Source organism: Pteronotus mesoamericanus, unplaced genomic scaffold (genome assembly GCF_021234165.1).
Source record: "Pteronotus mesoamericanus isolate MK-2021 breed Mesoamerican mustached bat unplaced genomic scaffold, CSHL_Meso_final contig_164, whole genome shotgun sequence".
Lineage (NCBI taxonomy): Eukaryota > Metazoa > Chordata > Mammalia > Chiroptera > Mormoopidae > Pteronotus > Pteronotus mesoamericanus.
Window position 1 is genome coordinate 3,930,045 of NW_026555065.1, and position 18,047 is coordinate 3,948,091.

The 18,047-nt window shown below is 38.1% G+C and overlaps 1 protein-coding gene and 1 pseudogene across 1 annotated transcript in view; one reads left to right on the forward strand and one right to left on the reverse strand.

Annotated features, from left to right (window-relative positions):
• Nucleotides 1-5,534: 5,534 nt before the first annotated feature.
• The window catches only part of CLPX (caseinolytic mitochondrial matrix peptidase chaperone subunit X), a 36,229-nt gene continuing 23,716 nt past the window's right edge, over nt 5,535-18,047 (forward strand). The window contains exons 1-3 of the mRNA XM_054565281.1: nt 5,535-5,819; nt 12,814-12,974; nt 14,104-14,221. Coding sequence (XP_054421256.1) covers nt 5,741-5,819; nt 12,814-12,974; nt 14,104-14,221 — 358 coding nt within the window. The 5' untranslated portion in view covers nt 5,535-5,740. The remainder of the gene's footprint in view (nt 5,820-12,813; nt 12,975-14,103; nt 14,222-18,047) is intronic.
• LOC129064414 (deoxyuridine 5'-triphosphate nucleotidohydrolase, mitochondrial-like) lies at nt 14,784-15,787 on the reverse strand (annotated as a pseudogene).

The window sequence follows — 18,047 nt, forward strand, 5'->3', positions numbered from 1 at the left end:
ACTCAGCTGGGATCCATGCACCAGTCTTGCTACCATTGCCCTTTAGAAAATACTAAACAAGCATTTCCTAATACTGTCTTCAAGATTTGGTATGCCAGTTTTCAAAGAGAACACGCCTCCTCCCCTCCCCTCCATTCAGAGGGAAGCCATGGTGAGCTAGTGCCATCTGCTGGCCATCTTCCTGATCATAAAGATGAAGAACTGTCCTCTAACTGAGGACAAGGCGGGGGGTCTCGTGCTATCTGAAGCCACCGGACACGGACAGGCCCAGGAAGATGATGAGCACCCTGCAGTAGAACCCTTGGTCTCCCTACACCACCAACGCGCCCTGCCACTGCCCGAGTGGCTACCTGAGGGAGAAAGTGGTGGCAATTGGAAGAAGCCTAAAAAAGAGATTTTTGAAATAAAGACAGACTTCTACCACCAAAGTGGAGATTCACATTATTTTTTTCTGCAAATACACCTCAGCATCTCCTGATTATTCTAACAGTAAAAAATAGATTCCTGAACCGACTCCAGACTATTTTATCATAATCTTTAATGGAGGAGTCTAGGTATATGACGAGGTCTGTCCAGGAAAAGTCCAGCCATTGCTAATACAATGAGAACAGTTTGCGTAACATCCATGTAACTCAGCAGCCAAGGAGAGTGGCCTGGAATGCACACGTGTGAACAATGATGACTTCACTGTACTAGTCAGTGGGGGCAATAGATGACACTTTGAATAAGCACATATACTGGATGGTCATCACATTCAAAATTACTGAGCAAGTAAAGCAATGAATCTGCATCAAATTTTGTGTTACGCTTGAACATTCCTCCACAGAAACTATTCAGATGATTCAGAAGGCTGCAGCTATGGGCACCTGGTGATTGGCAGCTTCATCATGACAACATGCCCACACATGCATCACATCTCGTGCAGAGTTTTTTGGCAAAACATCAAATCACCCAGATGGCCCAGCCTCCTTACAGCCCACATCTGGTGCCCTGTGACTTCTGGCTTTTCCTAAAACTAAAATCACCTTTGAAAGTGAAGAGATTTCAAACCATTGATGAGATTAAGGAAAATACAACAGGGCAGCTGATGGTGATTAGGAGAACTGTGGGAGGTCCCAAGGTGCCTATTTTGAAGGGGACTGAGGCATCATTGTCCTATGTACAATGTTTCTTATATTTTGTATCTTCTTCAGTAAATGTCTCTACTTTTCATAGTACATGGCTGGATACCTTCTGGACAGACCTTGTATTTTAACAAACAACTGAGGTCATTCTTAAGGAAGGATGGGGGCAGGAGAGGTGGGTCACTGCCTTAGTGGAATGACAGATTTTTAGTCCCTGATGTGATATATTTATAGGTGGGAAGATTCTACAGATCCTATAACATCTTACCAGCTTTTGGAGGAGGACACAGGGAAGTAATGAAAACAGTAGTGATTAGGGTGTCAGTCCTGGTTCTGACATAACCTTGGAAAAGTCACTTATACCCTCTGTGTCTTGTTTTCTCAACTGCAAAACTAGAATGCAGATAATAGCAAAACATTACTTGTTGTGAGGATCAGGTGTGAATAGAGTGAAAGCACTCTATGTAGTCCTATCCAGTGTTGTGTTATTTTGAATCTCATACTATCTGTAGATATAAGCCCCTTTTTTAGCCCTTATCTTTTAAAATATAGATGTTGAGTTTCTATTACATGTCTGACAGAATCAGTATCTGCTTATCTGAAGGATCAGTGTTCAGTGATAAAAAAAGAAATGCCTTTATCCAGAAGATACAGTGATTCGCAACAGAATAATGGCTCTTTGAGAGGCTGTACCAGAATCTCTGGTAGGGAAGGTAAGATTTTTATGTTGATCAGAAAGAGTCTTAGTTTAAAAAGGAAAAGATTGAGACACAGTTTTAAAATCAGGTGACTTGGACTTTATTTCTCTTTATATTTCTGACTCATTATGTGACCTTGGTCAAGTACCTGCTTTTTTATATGCCATTTCCTCATCTGAAAATCCAGGGCTAGGTTGGATGACTCCTTGACTCTAACCTACATTTTTCACTTAGCAACTCATGTTCACAGTCCTGAGAGGTAGAATCAAGTATAGAAGGTAAAAAAGACTTTTATGTAAAATGGAGACATATAAAATTATGCATCTTCAGCTACGTTGTTCACAAAAGGTAAATAACCCAAGATAAGGAGTCAGATCCTGGAAACTATTTGAGCTGGAAAACTGCAGTTGACTTTCTTTTTTAAGCATCGTTAATCTGTCAGAACGAAGCTGAAAGTAGGCGTGATATGAAAGTATTTTGTTCCAAAGAGCTGATAAAATGTGACCACAGGTATTTGCTATCACTTTTTTGATAGAGGAACCAGGAGAGAGGTTATCCATGAAGTGCCAAGTGAGAGAGAAGGGTCCTAGTGTGCACCTGCCCAGATGTCAAGCTCTGCTCCATCTCATGGCTACCTCGATACACCCTGGAACCAGGACACTGTCCCAACCTGTGAATTTCAGGTCAGGGAATGTACACTGTAAAATGGAACATGCTCCTTTACATTTGAGCACTTTACAATACAGATATTATTTTATTTAAACTTGACACGCTCTGTGCTCCAATACCAAAGGTTAAGTCTTGGTACAAGTTCCCCAATTTGAACACAACTGCAAGACTTATACCAACAAAGGGCCTAGTACAAAGTTACTGTCCCAATCCATGCTTGCTGGGTGCCAATCTTAATAATCCAGGTATATTCTGACCCACAGAGTACAGTTTTGGAGTGATCATGTTGCCTCTGTGATGCAACCATCACCAGTCTGACGCCAAAGCCACATGACCCTTGTTCACATTACTGAGAAAAAGTTAAATAGTTGTGTACAGCTTCCTTTGTTTTGTACCTTCTAGGGCAAAGTCTACACTCTGCTAATCAGGAATCTCCTGGGAATTCCTTCTGGGTCACTTAGTTAGATTAACTATTGTATAAATTTGTGGAATTTGTTTCTATTGACACTCACCTCTTTGTCAATTATAATTTGCTCTGATTATATGTAGGAGTGTTTGAAGATACCATCCCAGGCTTCTGCTAAACAAAAGTATTGTTGCAAGGTAGGTACTTAATCAACTACTTTTTAATTTCTTCTGCATATTCAGCCCAAGTATTTAATCAAACACCTGCTTTCAAAAAGTTCACAGTTCAGTTGGGATACAGGCAAAGCCCAGAAAACATCAGTCCATAAATAAAATGAAATGCTCAGTTGTCCTGGGACTAACATAAGGATACATTACCTAACAATATAAGGATATTCGTATATCATCATACCAGTGGTATATACATATTTTTTTACTTACTGTCTTGTATTTCCCCACTAGAATGGAAGCTTCATGAGGGCAATATTTTTTTGGTTCAATATTATTTCCTCAGTGCTCAGCATGTAATTGGTGCTCAATAGATAGTTACTGACTGAATGAATGAGAAGTCAAGATTTTAGAATAGCCCTGGTTGGGTAGCTCATTTGGTTGGAGCATCATCCCATACACTGAAAGATTGTGGGTTTGATCCCCAGTCAGGGAACATACCTAGGTTTCGGGTTCGATCCCCAGGTGTGTCACATATGGGATCCAATCAATTGATGTCTCTCTCTCCCTTCCTCTCTCTCCAAAAGCAAGCATATCTTCAGGTGAGGATTAAAAAAGAAAAAGAAAGAAAGATCTTAGAATAGAGAGATAAAGGGAAAGCTCTATGAGTGCCCCAGATGGAACTTGACTTCATTAAGATTTTATTCAGCGTGTTTTACAGCAACCTATGTATTTTAGTAGACAACTTTATTTATATAACAAGAAGAAAACGTGCATATAATTGAAATAGAAGGTAGGGTGGGATGAATATTTACATTGGGTGTTACAGTCTTTGTGACCTGATTAGGTCACTGCCTTTAAAAGGAGAGGTTTGTCCTAGAATCAATGGTTTTGAAATATTGTTTTAAAGCAGAAGAACTCAATTTTCAAACAAAACCCCAATACATGAAACAGATAAAAGCAGAGCTTCTCTGTTTGATTTTGGGGTGGCAAGGAGGAGGAGACGGGAGGTCCACCCTCTTAGTCCCCTCAGCCCCACTGCAGAGCTTTGGCTTCTGATAGATTCTAAGAACACAATTTGAAAACACTGTATTGAGAGAACTTTAGGGTCTCTTCTTTCTCAAAATTATATTATTGGAGGCAGCTGAAGAAGACATGAGCTCTCTTTTGGTGTCTGCCACTTCAAACGGATGGAGTACCAGGAGTCCCAGAGAGAAAAAATAAACACAACACACATAGCATGCAGGGCATGGGCCAAGGCCAATGCCCCTTCTCATGGCCAGACCTACGGAATTAGAAGCCACATTTCTCTGATCCAAGATTGACGAGGGCTAAATAATTTGTGTGACCTAGTCTTGACTCTAGCTTGCTTAACCCCCTCTCCTCCTCCCCCAAGCTCAGAACTAGAAGCATCCAAGCTCATCTGGCAATTTCTCTGGGCTTTTTAAAAAAAAAATTATTTTTAGAGAGAGGGGAAGGGAGGGAGAACCAGAGAGAGAGAAACGTCAATGTTTGGTTGCCTCTCACACATCCCCTACTGGGGACCTGGCCTGCAATCTAGGCATGTTTCCTGATGGGGAACTGAACCAGCGACCCTTTGGTTTGCAGGCAGGCACCCAATCTACTGAGCAACTCCAGCCAGGGCTCTCTGGGCTTCTTAATCAGAATTTTAATAATCAAATACTCAGTCTAGCACCAACTCAGATGGGAAAAGATCTTGATTAATTTGTCACCATCCTCCACCTTGTACAGGGGCATCTGCTTTAGCTGTCCAGAGAAAAGCCAACCATGCAGAGGACTCAGAAGATAACAGAAGAGTTAATGAAGGAACGATTTGCCAGGGTGTGGTCAAGGTTTAGGGAACCGATAAAGGATTCTAAAGCAGCCAGGGACTAGCAACCGCTGCCAAGTTACCACCACTGGCTTGAAAACAGAGAGCTGTCATCCAACAGTTGTTGCCAGGGGGACCAAGTAAAAATACCACTTCCATGTTACAAGTGATGCAACTAAGGAAAATAAGCACAGAATGTGGGGTCCTAAAGGAAGGAATTCATTTAATCTGCATCTAGCGGGGCGGCTAAACCGCCGGTCTCACTTCCATCTTCCCTGCCACCTATTGAAAATGACCAGAAGGACTTTATTGCGACAGGTTGGGACTACAACTCCGGGTTTGGATCTCCCTGTGACTACCGCACACCTTTCAACACTAGGATAAAGGGGCTTCCCGAAGAGTTGCATCTTGGGACTTGTAGTTCCCGCAGTTAGGGCCAGCCACCGTAGTAGCGTGCTCATTGGCCCCTAGGTCTCCGCCCCCTTCCTCTCGCAGTTCGTCGCAGTCTCACGTACACACGCAGCAGGTGCCAACGCCCCCTCCCTAGGCGTAGGACGCAGGCGCGCGCACGCTCCCCGGGCCCAGTGGGCGGGTGTTGAGGGCGGCGGGGGGGGAGGGGAGAAGGAGGGGAGGGAGGGTGAGGGGTTAGGTGTCTACATTATTGGGTAGACGGTAGTGGGCCTCTAGGAACGCGAAGGCCTGGCTGGCAGACGGGTGAACTCTGCCCTGGGTCTAGGGTCGGCGGGCGGGTCCGGAGCCTGGTCAGAGCACCCTGCGAGTAGGAGTCGGGCCACTGAAACTCGGAGGACAGCAGGGGCAGAAGCCCCGGCCTAGGCCCCGCGGAGATGTCCGGCTGCGGCGCTTGTAGTTGCGGGGCTGTCGCCGCGCGGCTCATCACTTCCTCGCTCGCCTCCGCGCAGAGAGGTAAAGAAGTAGTACCTCACCTGAGCCATTGGGCCTGGAGTGTAGCGACCGGCGGTGGGGACCCCGGGGAGAGCCAGAGGCCTGTCCCAATGCGAGTATGTGAGGGATGCGCGGCGCTTCGCCGGGCACCCCCCTCCCCCTTGGACTGGGGCTCTGCCAAGCTCTGGAGCAGCTGTTTCTCAAATTTGAAGTAAACCCCAGTGCCGACCCCCATCTCCCGCCCGCGCACTTTCAGCCCTCCGGACTTTAGGGCCGGAATGTGGCCACTTCGCAGAAACCCTGAAAGGCAGAGAATGCTCCTCCTCTCGTTAAAAATGTTCCCAGACCCTTTTTAGATTTCCACCAGAGACCCACTGCTCTTCCTTTTGCAGAGCGCGACCAGGTTCCCCTCGGGCTTGTGGGGAGCTCAGAGAAGGGCTCCGGTGAGGGGCTGCCACTGTCGGGGCCTCGCGGGGCGCCGAGCGGATGTCCGGGACGCAGGCCGCGCGAGACCCGAGGTGTCACTGTCATTGTGCGGCCGCTGACGCCGGGACACAAACAGATCTCAGAATACTGCCCGGCTCCCGGAAACCTTCCTGGCCCCCTTCCTGAAACGGCAGGGAGATTGGGGGAAATTCCCACAGAAATTGTTTTATGTACTGAGTTGTCTCAGCTGTTGTTTTTCCAACTTGACAGCCTCGGATAGTTTCGTAAGGGTGGTGCTTGTTTACCTGTCTTTTCTGTTTATCAGGAGCCGTGAAAGTGGCACCCTAACCAGGAGGTTCCAGAAAAGAAACCATTTTTTTTTTCTCTTCCCCAAATCTGTGAATATCAGACAACGAGGCTAGATCCTGTTATGATAACTAATTTACAAACAGATTTGTTTTATTTTGGTTTGTCAGCTTATGACTTGCATAAATACAAAAGCCTCATTTTCCTAAATTTTAGGTTACTTGTAAAGTTTTTATTTACTAAATGTGCATTTTTTGACAGTTTGTTTCACAGAGGAATTAAATGAAAATGTGGGCAGAAGGACTTTTTAAAAAATGATATATAAATGTAAAGAAATGAATTTAGTCCCAAACCTTGTTAAACCTGAACAAGTAGATGTCCCTATTCCAGGAATTTGAGTTGCAGACACTTGAAAGTGACAGATGTTTAGTTGAGGGCCAGCTATGTGCCAGGTTCTGTTTTGGTGCTGGAGATAGAGTGGTGAACAAGTCGTCACCTTCAAGTTTAAATTTAGTAGAGTAGACAATCATGTTTCTAGGAGTGAATAAAGTGTGTGTGTGTTCAAGATCATTATAGAATTTAATATTTTTACATGACAAACAGCAAAATGGTTTTCACATTGTTTTAAGACTTTCCCAGGATTTAATTACATAAAATGTTTATTTTCTATAATAGAAACTCTAAAAGTCTACAAAAGTATAGAGCTATTTTCTTTAAGGATTTACAAAACTCCAGGAGGATTATTTTTATTTAAGATGCCTGAAAAGAGGAAGAAAAGCAAAAGAAAAATCAGAATTGAACTTTAGTTTATTATTCTCATACACAGTAAAGAATTTCAACAACAAATTGTGGGGCAGAGGGGGTGGGTAGAGGTGGAAGAGGGTATGGGGGGAATAAATGGTGATGGAAAAATCAATAATAAAAATAATAAAATAATTTCAACAACATAATAAAAACAAAAGAACTTGATCAAAATAGTCTAACAAGAAATGGTAAAGTGAATTAAAAATAAAAGGGGATATTTCAGAGCTCCTCTGAGGTACGGTGTTATTCTCTTTTCATTGGTCTGTCATGTTAGACTTTAAAATTTTTGTATGTAATTTGAAAAATTATTTGGTAAATTGTCACACTGGTCTGAATCTATTTTCTTTTCCTGATGGGCTATGTATTCCCATTTTAATGTGTTTTTCCTCATTAGTTTCTTTGAATATGAAACCTGTACTAGAGTAAAAATTTTAATTTTTTTTTTTTACCTAAGTCGCTGGTATTTTTCTATTTTAAGGTATACTTTTTAAAATGTACTTTCCATATGTAAGTCAGTTTGTTTTCTAAATATATGTACTGAGAAGTGCCTGATTCCATTTAAAAGATTCTGAATGACAATATTTGGTCTGAATTTGGCTGTGAATTGTGGGATCACATGCTTTCTGTCTCCTTTCTGTCTTTATCTGTTTAAAAGGTGTCACCTCATGAGGACATGATGATGTGAAGGTGCTCAAACATATTGTCATCCATAATTTTTATGATAGTTACATACTGTGCCTAGACTTTAATTTTAATTCTCTCTCTCTCTGTAGTTAAATTCAGTACAATTTAAGTAAGGCAAAGTCAATAAATGAGAAGGCATCTATATTGCAAACTATTTTTTAATCAGCATTTCTCTTTTCTTGGCATATTCGTCTTCAGAGCAGCAGACTTGTCTTAGTGAAAACCATAAAAATCCCTAATTAGTTTGCTGCAGTGATTTCTGTAAAGATTTATATGATTGGTTTAAGCTTGAAGAAAGCTATCATAGGAGTGATACTATTTTTCTTTATTAAGAAGTATTCCAAATTCATGAAACAATAACCTGGGCATAATATGAACTTTTGAAGCGAATAAAAGCAATAAGCATGTACTAAGTTGCTGGTTTTATTTGTGAGTTTTGAACTTTTTCCCAATTTGTGTTAGAGGTTAGAGGCCAAGCATTGAAGCAATCATTTAACTTGGTTTGCCATTTTATCAATTGTTACACACTTAAATGTTGTCACTGCAAGTAGATAATTTAAAAGTTTCATTCTTTCACTCTGTTTCTAAAACATAAATTAAAGATTGGTTTATCTTTTAAACTGAATCATTTGTACATTTTTGGAGAATGCTTAATTCAAGATTGAATATAGGCAGTCAGATATATCAAAGTCGAATAACTCCTGTTTTTGTTTTGTTTTGTTTTGAAGATTTTATTTATTTATTTTTAGAGAGAGGAGAAGGGAGGGAGAAGGAGAGGGAGAGAAACATTGTGTTGTTGCCTCTCACATGGCCCCACTGGGCACCCCGCAGCCCAGGTATGTGCCCTGACTGGGACTTAAACCGGTGACTCTTTGGTTTGCAGGCAGGCACTCAATCCATTGAGCCAGGACACCAGCCAGGACTCTCCTAGCTTTTGATAGCCCCCAAATAAGTATACCTTGTTCTAATGTTTCTTTTTAAAAACAGTTGCTCTTTAAACTCAGAAGACTTTATCTTAGGACAGATAAATTGTTTAACTTTTGTAAATTGTTTAACTTTTAACTGTCTTTGGTCATTGCTGCCAAGTAGTCTTGTGAAATACGCTTTGGAGAAATAATTCCCTTTTTGGCATTTAGGGTTTTTTCATTCAGGGTATACAGGCCACCAAAGGGGTCTTGGAATAGAATTCAGAGGTTCTAAGAACTTTATTTCACTAAACTTGATGTGAAATACAGCATTTCCTTCAATTCTGAATGTAGGGAACAAACACAGTAGTAGCAGCATTTATGAATTTGTCACCAATCAAAATCACAAATGTTTTTATATCACAGTACAGTTGCCTATATCTCAAAATATTGTTTATACTTTTCATATCTTTAAAATCATGGTAGTTACTAAAAGAGCTGTTAGATATTATTAAATTTTGTCAGTAAAAAAATATTTTTATAATTAGTATAATTGGTTTTCTGATGTATTTTATTCTTTACATTTAAAAACATTTTGACAAGGGGCCTGTCTATAGGTTTCCCTAGACTGCCAAAAGGTTCATGGCTCAAAAAGGATAAAAATCCCTAATTAGTTTGCTGCAGTGATTTCTGTAAAGATTTATGTGATTGGTGAGTGACTGGTTATTTAAATTGTTTAGTACAGTGGTTTAGATACAAAGTGTGGTCTCCAGACTGGCAGCATCAGCATCACCTGGGAACTTAATAACTGCATTCCTGGATCCCACCCCATACCTTCTGAAGCAGAATCAGGAAAGATCCCCTGCAATCTGTTTTAACAAGCTCTGCAGGTGATTCTGATACATGTTCATGTTTGAGAACCACGGATTATTTGTGGCATCTTGTTGGTATAGCCCATAGATTATAGAAGGTTAAAACAGCATTACAGTACCGTACCATCAGGACCAGCAAAGAAGTTTCTTAAATTTAGAAGTTCAGATGATACAAACATGTTTTTCAGATAGTATTTTCTGTGGTAACTGTATGGTTGCATTGGTTTCATATGTTACTTGACAAGTTATTTAAGGGGAAGGACTTATTTTTCTATTCAAGTAGACTTTTAAAAGGATTATGTTCGTAATTTTTATTTCTCTTAAATTCCCAAAGATAATTTCCTTTCAACTTATTTTCTAATAATACTGGATACTGTAAATTGTTAAACACTTTTAAAAGTTCTATTTTATTGTAAATGGGAAATAATATTCTGTATGTGGTAATTCAGGGTTCTTCTAAACAACCAAGTACAAATAACCTCACATAATTTTGTTATAATTGCAGTTTTCTTTGTGAATACGTCATAACGTAATGGCCCAATTAAAAAGTTATACTTGTTACGTAGATTATAATTTTATTTTTCTACCTTTCATATTAACTTACTATGAACATCTTCAAACACACAAAGAACAATGAACTGCCAAATAACCGTCACCCAGCCTCAATGTTCTTTAACTGTCTGCATTCATGATTTCGTCTGTCCTTCTCCCCCATTAATTGTTTTAGACTTGCTTTTTATATTGTCACAGTCTTTAAATCATATTATGTCCTTGTAAAAACATTAATTGTTTAGCTTAAAATTTATGAACTATCTTAAATCTCTTTCTGATGAGAGAGTAATGGCTATTACCATTTACTGCAAAAAATGGAAATGTTACACTTGAGAAACTTTGAAATGTCTTTTGAAAACATTACTTAAAAGGAAATCATAAGTGTAGTTTTTCCCCCCTAAATATTCAAGTTTAACAGTGTTGAGCAACATTTTTACAGTCTATGGGGTGTCCTAAACCTTAAATCTTTTGGGGTATTTTTTGTGAATTTATATAGAGGTGAGAAAATTGGGTTCTTATTTGTATCTTTTCTAAGAAGTTTGGTGGCTTTGTTTTTGTACTTTGTGGAACCAGGTAATGGCCTAGGGCAGTGATTTTCAACCTTTTCATCTCCTGGCACACATAAACTAATAACTAAAATTCTTGGCACTCCAAAAAATGTTTTTTGCTGATCTGACAAAAAGAAAGTATAATTTTCATTGATTTATGAAAAAAAAATTACCTACCCTTTTTGCTCCAAAGTGACTTTTTAAAAAAGTCAGGTGCCTATACTTGTACATAAAGATTTCTCGTACCAAGAATTAACCAGTCAGATGCAACCTTATACAACATGACCAATAAGATGCAATTATATTATATGACCTATATATTTATGGTTCAAGACAGGGCATTCACACCGGACTGCTATTGTTGTATTGGCTATTGTCATTTTTTAAATTTGACAGTCTAAGGGAGAAGAGGTCAGTGCCCCTGACTAAATAGTCAGATCCGGCTTTTTTTTTCCTTTTTTTTTTTTTTTTAAAGGTGTTGCATGTTTTAAAAATTGCTTTGGCACACCAATGGAAAATTGCTGGCGTAGGGTGATAAATAACTAAAGAAACCAGTTGTTTTAACATTATACACTATTGGAAAATAGGAATTATAAAGCCAGTTATACCTAAGCAGTTGTTTTTTACTTGTTTGAAGAAGATACATTTAAACCAGTTTTTGCCTTTGGATGCAATACATACCCATGTGTATGATCTCTTAAAAGTTCTAACAGGTGTAGAAATAAAAATTTAAAGCCTAAGTTGAGAATTTTGCAGGGAATAAAATGAGGAAGGCAAAAGCCAGTTTCTAAAATTTATTTAAATATGAACATCAACACACACCCCGCTTTTGTTGCTTACTTTATTACCTCCTAACAGCACTCTGGTAAACTGGTGGGAAACTTCTTTCTTGGCAGTTCATTAATGTGCATTAGCTTATGCAAGGTCCTGAGTGAGTATCCTTACAGTACTGAAATCTATGGAATTGTGTTTTACTTAGGACCATTCAGTTTTCTTATGTAGAAAACACTTTTAAGCACCATCTTGCCTCACCGTATGCAGTATGGCTCTTTTGCCATTGCCTATAATTTATTTTGGGTATATTTATATAAGAAAAACCAGAGGTCAACAAACAGTGACCCTGTGGACCAAATCTAGTCATATCCATTTGTTTACATATTATTTATATTTACTTTTCTGTTAGAGGCAGAGTAGTTGGGACTGAGACTATATAGCCCACAAAGCTGAAAATACTTACTACTATGGTCCTTTGCAGAAAAAGTTTGGCAAATAATAACCTATATTCTTTAAAAGAATTTTAACTTTATATTAGGACATTAAAAATCTTTGAAAGCAGAATGGTGGATGGTGGTTACACAGTACTGAATTATACTCTTTCTGTAGGATTGAAATACTTCATTAAAACGTGTTTTAATGAACAGCACATAACTTTTTAAAGAATATTTGACATTTGTGTCCACTGTTACAGATATTACCCCAGTAAAACCAAAGAGACAGACAAGCATTCATGTCAATTGCTTATTCTCATTGGTAGACATAATAGAAGGATAAGAATATAGGACATAAATAGCCTTTTCCTGCTACATGTGAGGCAATGCTGAACTACTTATCTCAAACTTTGAAAGAGTCACTCATAATTATGACCTTGATGATCTTTCCTTGCTTCTGAAGGGTGGGCCCGGGAAGAAGAAAAAATTTTTTTATTCACCTGGAATCATTAGAAGGCCCAAATTGGGCCTATTTTTGAATGGGCTTTGTCTCTGATGGTATCACTATTTTCTTTACTAATTTGTACTACTACTGTGAAAATTAGAGCTTTTTCAACCTTTTTAATGCTTAAGGAATTTTTGTTTCTAGGGGATTTATTGAAGATGTTAATATTTGATGTGTGGACTAATACATTTTATCATATTTTCAGGTATTTCTTGTGGTCGTGTTCATATACTCGTTTTAGGAAGATTTGGGACCTTTGAAACTCAGATTCTACGAAGAGTTCCATTTAGAACATTTATGGAAACACCAGCATACTTAGCCTCAAAAGATGGGATAAGTAAAGATGGCTCTGGAGATGGAAATAAGGTATTTTATCTTTATTGACATTTGTACACATATTTGAGTTCCCTTCTTTAAGCAATTAAATATAAAAATAGTACTCTGTATCCCACTGGTTTATGTTTTCTGTGGGAAATGTGAAATATATAAAATGAGCTGAAGAATTTTATGTAATTTTATTTTGTGTTTCAGTTTGAAGTATAAAACAGTTTTCTAAGCATTGCACTTAGGAAGCCGTAATTAGAAATTTTAACACCCCAGCCATGGCTCGGTGGTTCAGTTGGTTGGAGCGTTGTCCTGCATACCAAAAGTTGCCCTGGTCAGGGCACAGAGCTAGGTTGCAGTTTCGATCCCCAGTTGGGGTGTGGATGGGAGTCAGCTGATCAGTGTTTCTCTCTCCTCCCCTGTCTAAAATCAATAAATACATCCTTGGGTGAGGATTAAAAAAAAAAAAAATTTAACTCCCCCAAGTGGTAAAGAAGCTTAAGTAACCCATGTAGTCAGTCTATAGGGTTGAATTTTAGGAATAACGATCATTTCCTGCTTTCACACAACTTTTATAATTCATAATATACTTAGTGTAAACCCCACTAAATCCTCTACCTAAAAATCTTGGATATCTCTATGACAATGCTGGACTACTCTGTCCCTAGCAAGCAGATGATTGTTGATTGTATTGTTTCAGTGAATTATCAGTTTTTTTTATTACATAAACTTGACTGACACTTGAGTTAATATTATATGTGAGACAGAATGCTTGGTGCTCTCATATTCAGACTTAATAGTGACTTTCTGAAGTAGGTAATATCTTCATTTTAGATACGAAAAAAGTTAGATTCAAGAAAGTTAAGAATTGCTGCTTGGCATGATAATAATTCCCAATTCAATTTCATTGAAATGTAGTTTTTTACTTATAGTAATTTTTTCCCCTAGTTCTTCTGAGTCATTGAAAGAAAGCTATTTATTATACATGCTGGCACATGCCTACATGTGCCAGCAATAGTAGAGATATAAATTATATGAAAAATTCCATTCCAGAAATTGTAAAAATTATGATTAATTATAAACCATATTGTTTATATTTAAATTTACATATGAAGTGGTTGCCTGAAAGTAATAATTGACACTCTCTTTTTTCCTTCTCTAAAAACATTAGAAATCAGTGAGTGAGGGAAGCAGTAAAAAGTCAGGCTCTGGGAATTCTGGGAAAGGTGGAAACCAGCTGCGTTGTCCTAAATGTGGCGACTTGTGCACACATGTAGAGACTTTTGTGTGTAAGTATTACTTCTGTTGTTCTTCTTTTTCTCTAAATTGTTGACTGCATAGAAATATAGAAATATATAAATTATGTAAACCAGGATTATTTTTTTCCTGAACATACATGATTCTCTCTAGTATCACCAGATACTAGAAATCCCCAGGACTAGTAATATTTTGCACTGTGGTATAAGAGAGAATTGAAGAAAACTATTTTCTTCTGTATTTTGCTTATGTATATTTATTTTAAATTTGGATTTTAAGAATTTTTTAAATTTTAACTTTTTATTATCTTTTTAGTTTGTATAATAATTTGTATCTGCAAAAGAATTCAAATTTATTGAATGAAGGGCTTTGCTTATGATTTACAAAGTAATTGAAAAATAAGTTGTTGAAAGGGTAGCATTTAGTGAATTAAATAATATAGTTCTGGGGTGGAGGGAATCTGTAGTTGACATATATTTGATTGAAAAGGAAACTGTATTAGGTTACCATGCAGATTTATATAACAATCAAATGTAGAGAAAATACAAGAAAATAAAGTTCTGCCCTGGCTGCTATGGCTCAGTGGATTGAGTGTCAGCCTACAAGCCAAAGGGTAACCAGTTCAATTCCCAGTCATGAAATAAGTTGTGGGCCACATCCCCAGTAGGGGGAACATGAGAGGCAACCGTACATTGATGTTTCCCTCTCTCTTTCTTTTTCCCTTTCTAAAAACAAATAAATAAAATCTTTAAAAAAAAAGAAACTAAAGTTCTATGTCATCCCAACAGAGTACCCTTTCCTTAGTGTAAGAGAACCAAATATTTTTAGAATCTAAAGCTATTGGGTTCACAGAAGTACACAACACTAAACAAAAGCTCTTTATGTTTAAGGAAAAAGGTACATTTTTTCATTTTCCTATTCTTGGCATAAATTTTCATTCTTTACAGTGGAACCAAAACTTCCTGAAACCCTTTGAGTGTCACCTAAAACTTGAACTTCTTCTATTTCTGGATAAAAAAATCTGTGCATAAATTTTTTACTTCAAACTTTTCTTTGAAGTAAACATTTCCTCTATAATCTTTATTTATGATGCCAGCTTCTATGTCTATGAAGTGTTTTCCTGCCAAGCCAGAACATGGAGCTATTTTTCCATAGCATCCAGAAAGAAGAGCTGTCTGAATGTTGGTTTTCACAAGGGTTTTCTCCATAGGTGGTACTGTATAATCATAGGTACTGTACAGGTCGTAGACTGCTGCCCACGCAGACCCCTTGGTTGAGGCAGTGGCATGTTCCAAGAGCCCAGCAAAGCTACTTGCTGGGGCAGATGGCTGGTGTGTCTTCAGAGCACAGCACGGCAGAGCAGAATGGGGTTGGCAGACTCGGGGGTTGGAGGAGAGCGGAGGGAATGAGAGGTCACAGGGTCAAATTTTGTGAGTTTTCGTGCAAGTGACCATTAAGCTATAAAAGAAACAATAAATGGATGTATTTACTTATTTCATTTTTAAAGATTTTATTTATGTTTTTTAGAAAGAGGGGGAGGGAGGGAGAAAGAGAAACATTGATGTGTGAGACATACATCCATTGATTACCTCTTCCATGGCCCCAACTGGGGATCCTGCCCACAACCCAGGCATGTGCCTTGACTGGGAGCCAAACTGGCAACTTTTCCATTTGTAGGCTGGGAGTCAGTCCACTGAGCCACAGCAGCTAGGGCTATTCTGTATTTACTATTCCATTCTTTATATACTTATTGATCATCTCATAAAACTGGAGAGTAAGTCATTCAGTGATTAAGGTATTTTCCTTCTCTGAGTACTAATACTTATCAGAGGAGCTATGCTCTCAATTCTAGAAAATGGCTGCTAGTCATTGATGACTCAGACACTAAGAGAAGGAAGAAATCCATAGTCCTACTTTTCCTCTTAGTGTCAATAACTCACACAGCAAAGATGTTACTATAGATATTTTGTTTAATGAAACAAGTAACTAATTTCCTACATGAGGAGAGTTAATGGTAATGACTGAAGAGTAAGTTACATTATACTACCATGTCAGCCTTCCTATATTGTCCAGTTATGAATAGGTTGATGGTAAAGTTTGGCAGAAGTTTCAGTTTCTGATGATTAGCTAGAGAGGATTCTCTGTATTCTAACCTAAATATTGAGACTTCAGTTACAGTTTTACACTTACCAGTACTAATAATTGACCACTGTATGAAAAAGTATGACATGTAGCATGTTTTTACAGTTTTGGAAAGACTTTTAAAGTATTGGGCTGGCCAAAAAGCCTATTTACTTTTTTCTGTAAAATAAAAGACACATTTTTCACTTCCACCAATAACTTTATTGATTTGGATATCTTGAGTATGTCGGCTGTCTCCTGCTATTGGCTTCTAGTGGGTAAAGGCCAGGGGTGCTGCTAAACATCTTCCAGCACATAAAACAGCCCCACAGCAAAGAATTATTTGGACAAATGTCAGTAGTACAAGAAACTTTGCAAACCACTTTCGACATGTTCAATCAGTCACAGTACCTTCTCCATACACTGCACAAATCTTTTTTTGAGTTTCAGTTGCATTTTTACCTTTCTTGAAATAATAAAGCATAATATGCCAAAAATGTCATGTATCTTCCATCTTCAATATTAAAATGGATGCACAAAAATTGATCAATTTTGATGTTTTTTAAAAAATGCTTGCTGATATGACAGCTGTCACAATACAATCTAACAAAATTGTTTCGAATGAAGTTAAAGACAGCTAAGTGCCACTAGAGCCATCGTACAAAAAAAACAAAAAACAAACCAACTTAACAAACTTCTAGGCCCACCTAATAGTTCCATTCTGTAGCTGGAATGTTAGAGGTTCTGTTTGTGGTTTTTACCTAGTAAGAAATCAAAGAGAAAAATCAGTTTGAATAAATATTAACTTGGATTGCAACATAAAGTGAAAGTGATAGAACTGGATGATATAACTTCTAAATAAAATTTGCTATTAGCAAAACTTGGAATGATACAATAAAATTCTCAAAACATCTGAGAATTGCTCAATTCATAATGACAGTGTCATATTATATGTATTTTAATGAGGAAAAATTTCCCTTATTTTTATCAGAGAAAGATTCCAACCTTTATAGACCTAAGGAATAATTCCTTAGAATAGAAAAGGAAAGGAACTTACATTTGATGCCAGTATATATAATTTTATTCTGACAACTTTATTTTTATCAGGACAGAGAATATCTTCATTTTTATTAAGAAGCTGAAATTAAGCAAGTTTAAGTTACTTGTTTTGCTATTCAGAAGTGCCTATTCCATACATTTCTACCAATTGGAATTCTTTAGGGATAAACTAGGTCCTCTTGACATAAACTTTATTTTTCTTTTAGGCAGTGTTTTCAAAACCTGCCAGATCACTGTTGTTTAACAGTGATTAAGTGAATACTGAGGGTGATTGTTAACCATAGATTCCCTCCAGTCCTAGAGACTGAGATTCTGTAGATGTTGGGTAGGATTCTAGAATATGCAAATATAACAGTGACACCAAGGTGGAAAACACTATACACTAATCAACTCAGTTGTGATGTGGTCTGTTTCCTTTGGGAGTTCTAATGGGGGAGGGGGCTGTGGAAGAAAAAAGTAAAAGAAGAGTACATACATACACATAATTTAATAAGCATGCATCTGTTGAGTCAGACACTGCTAGGCTCGGAAAATTCACAGATGTCCCTGTCCTCTGGATCTTTACGCCTGAGGAGTAACAGGCCGCCACAGTGAGACTAGGCCCTCCTTCCTTTGGTTTTGTTGATCTGTAATAAGTCTCTTCAGAATGCATTCCTTTGGAGTGCAGTGGATTTTCTG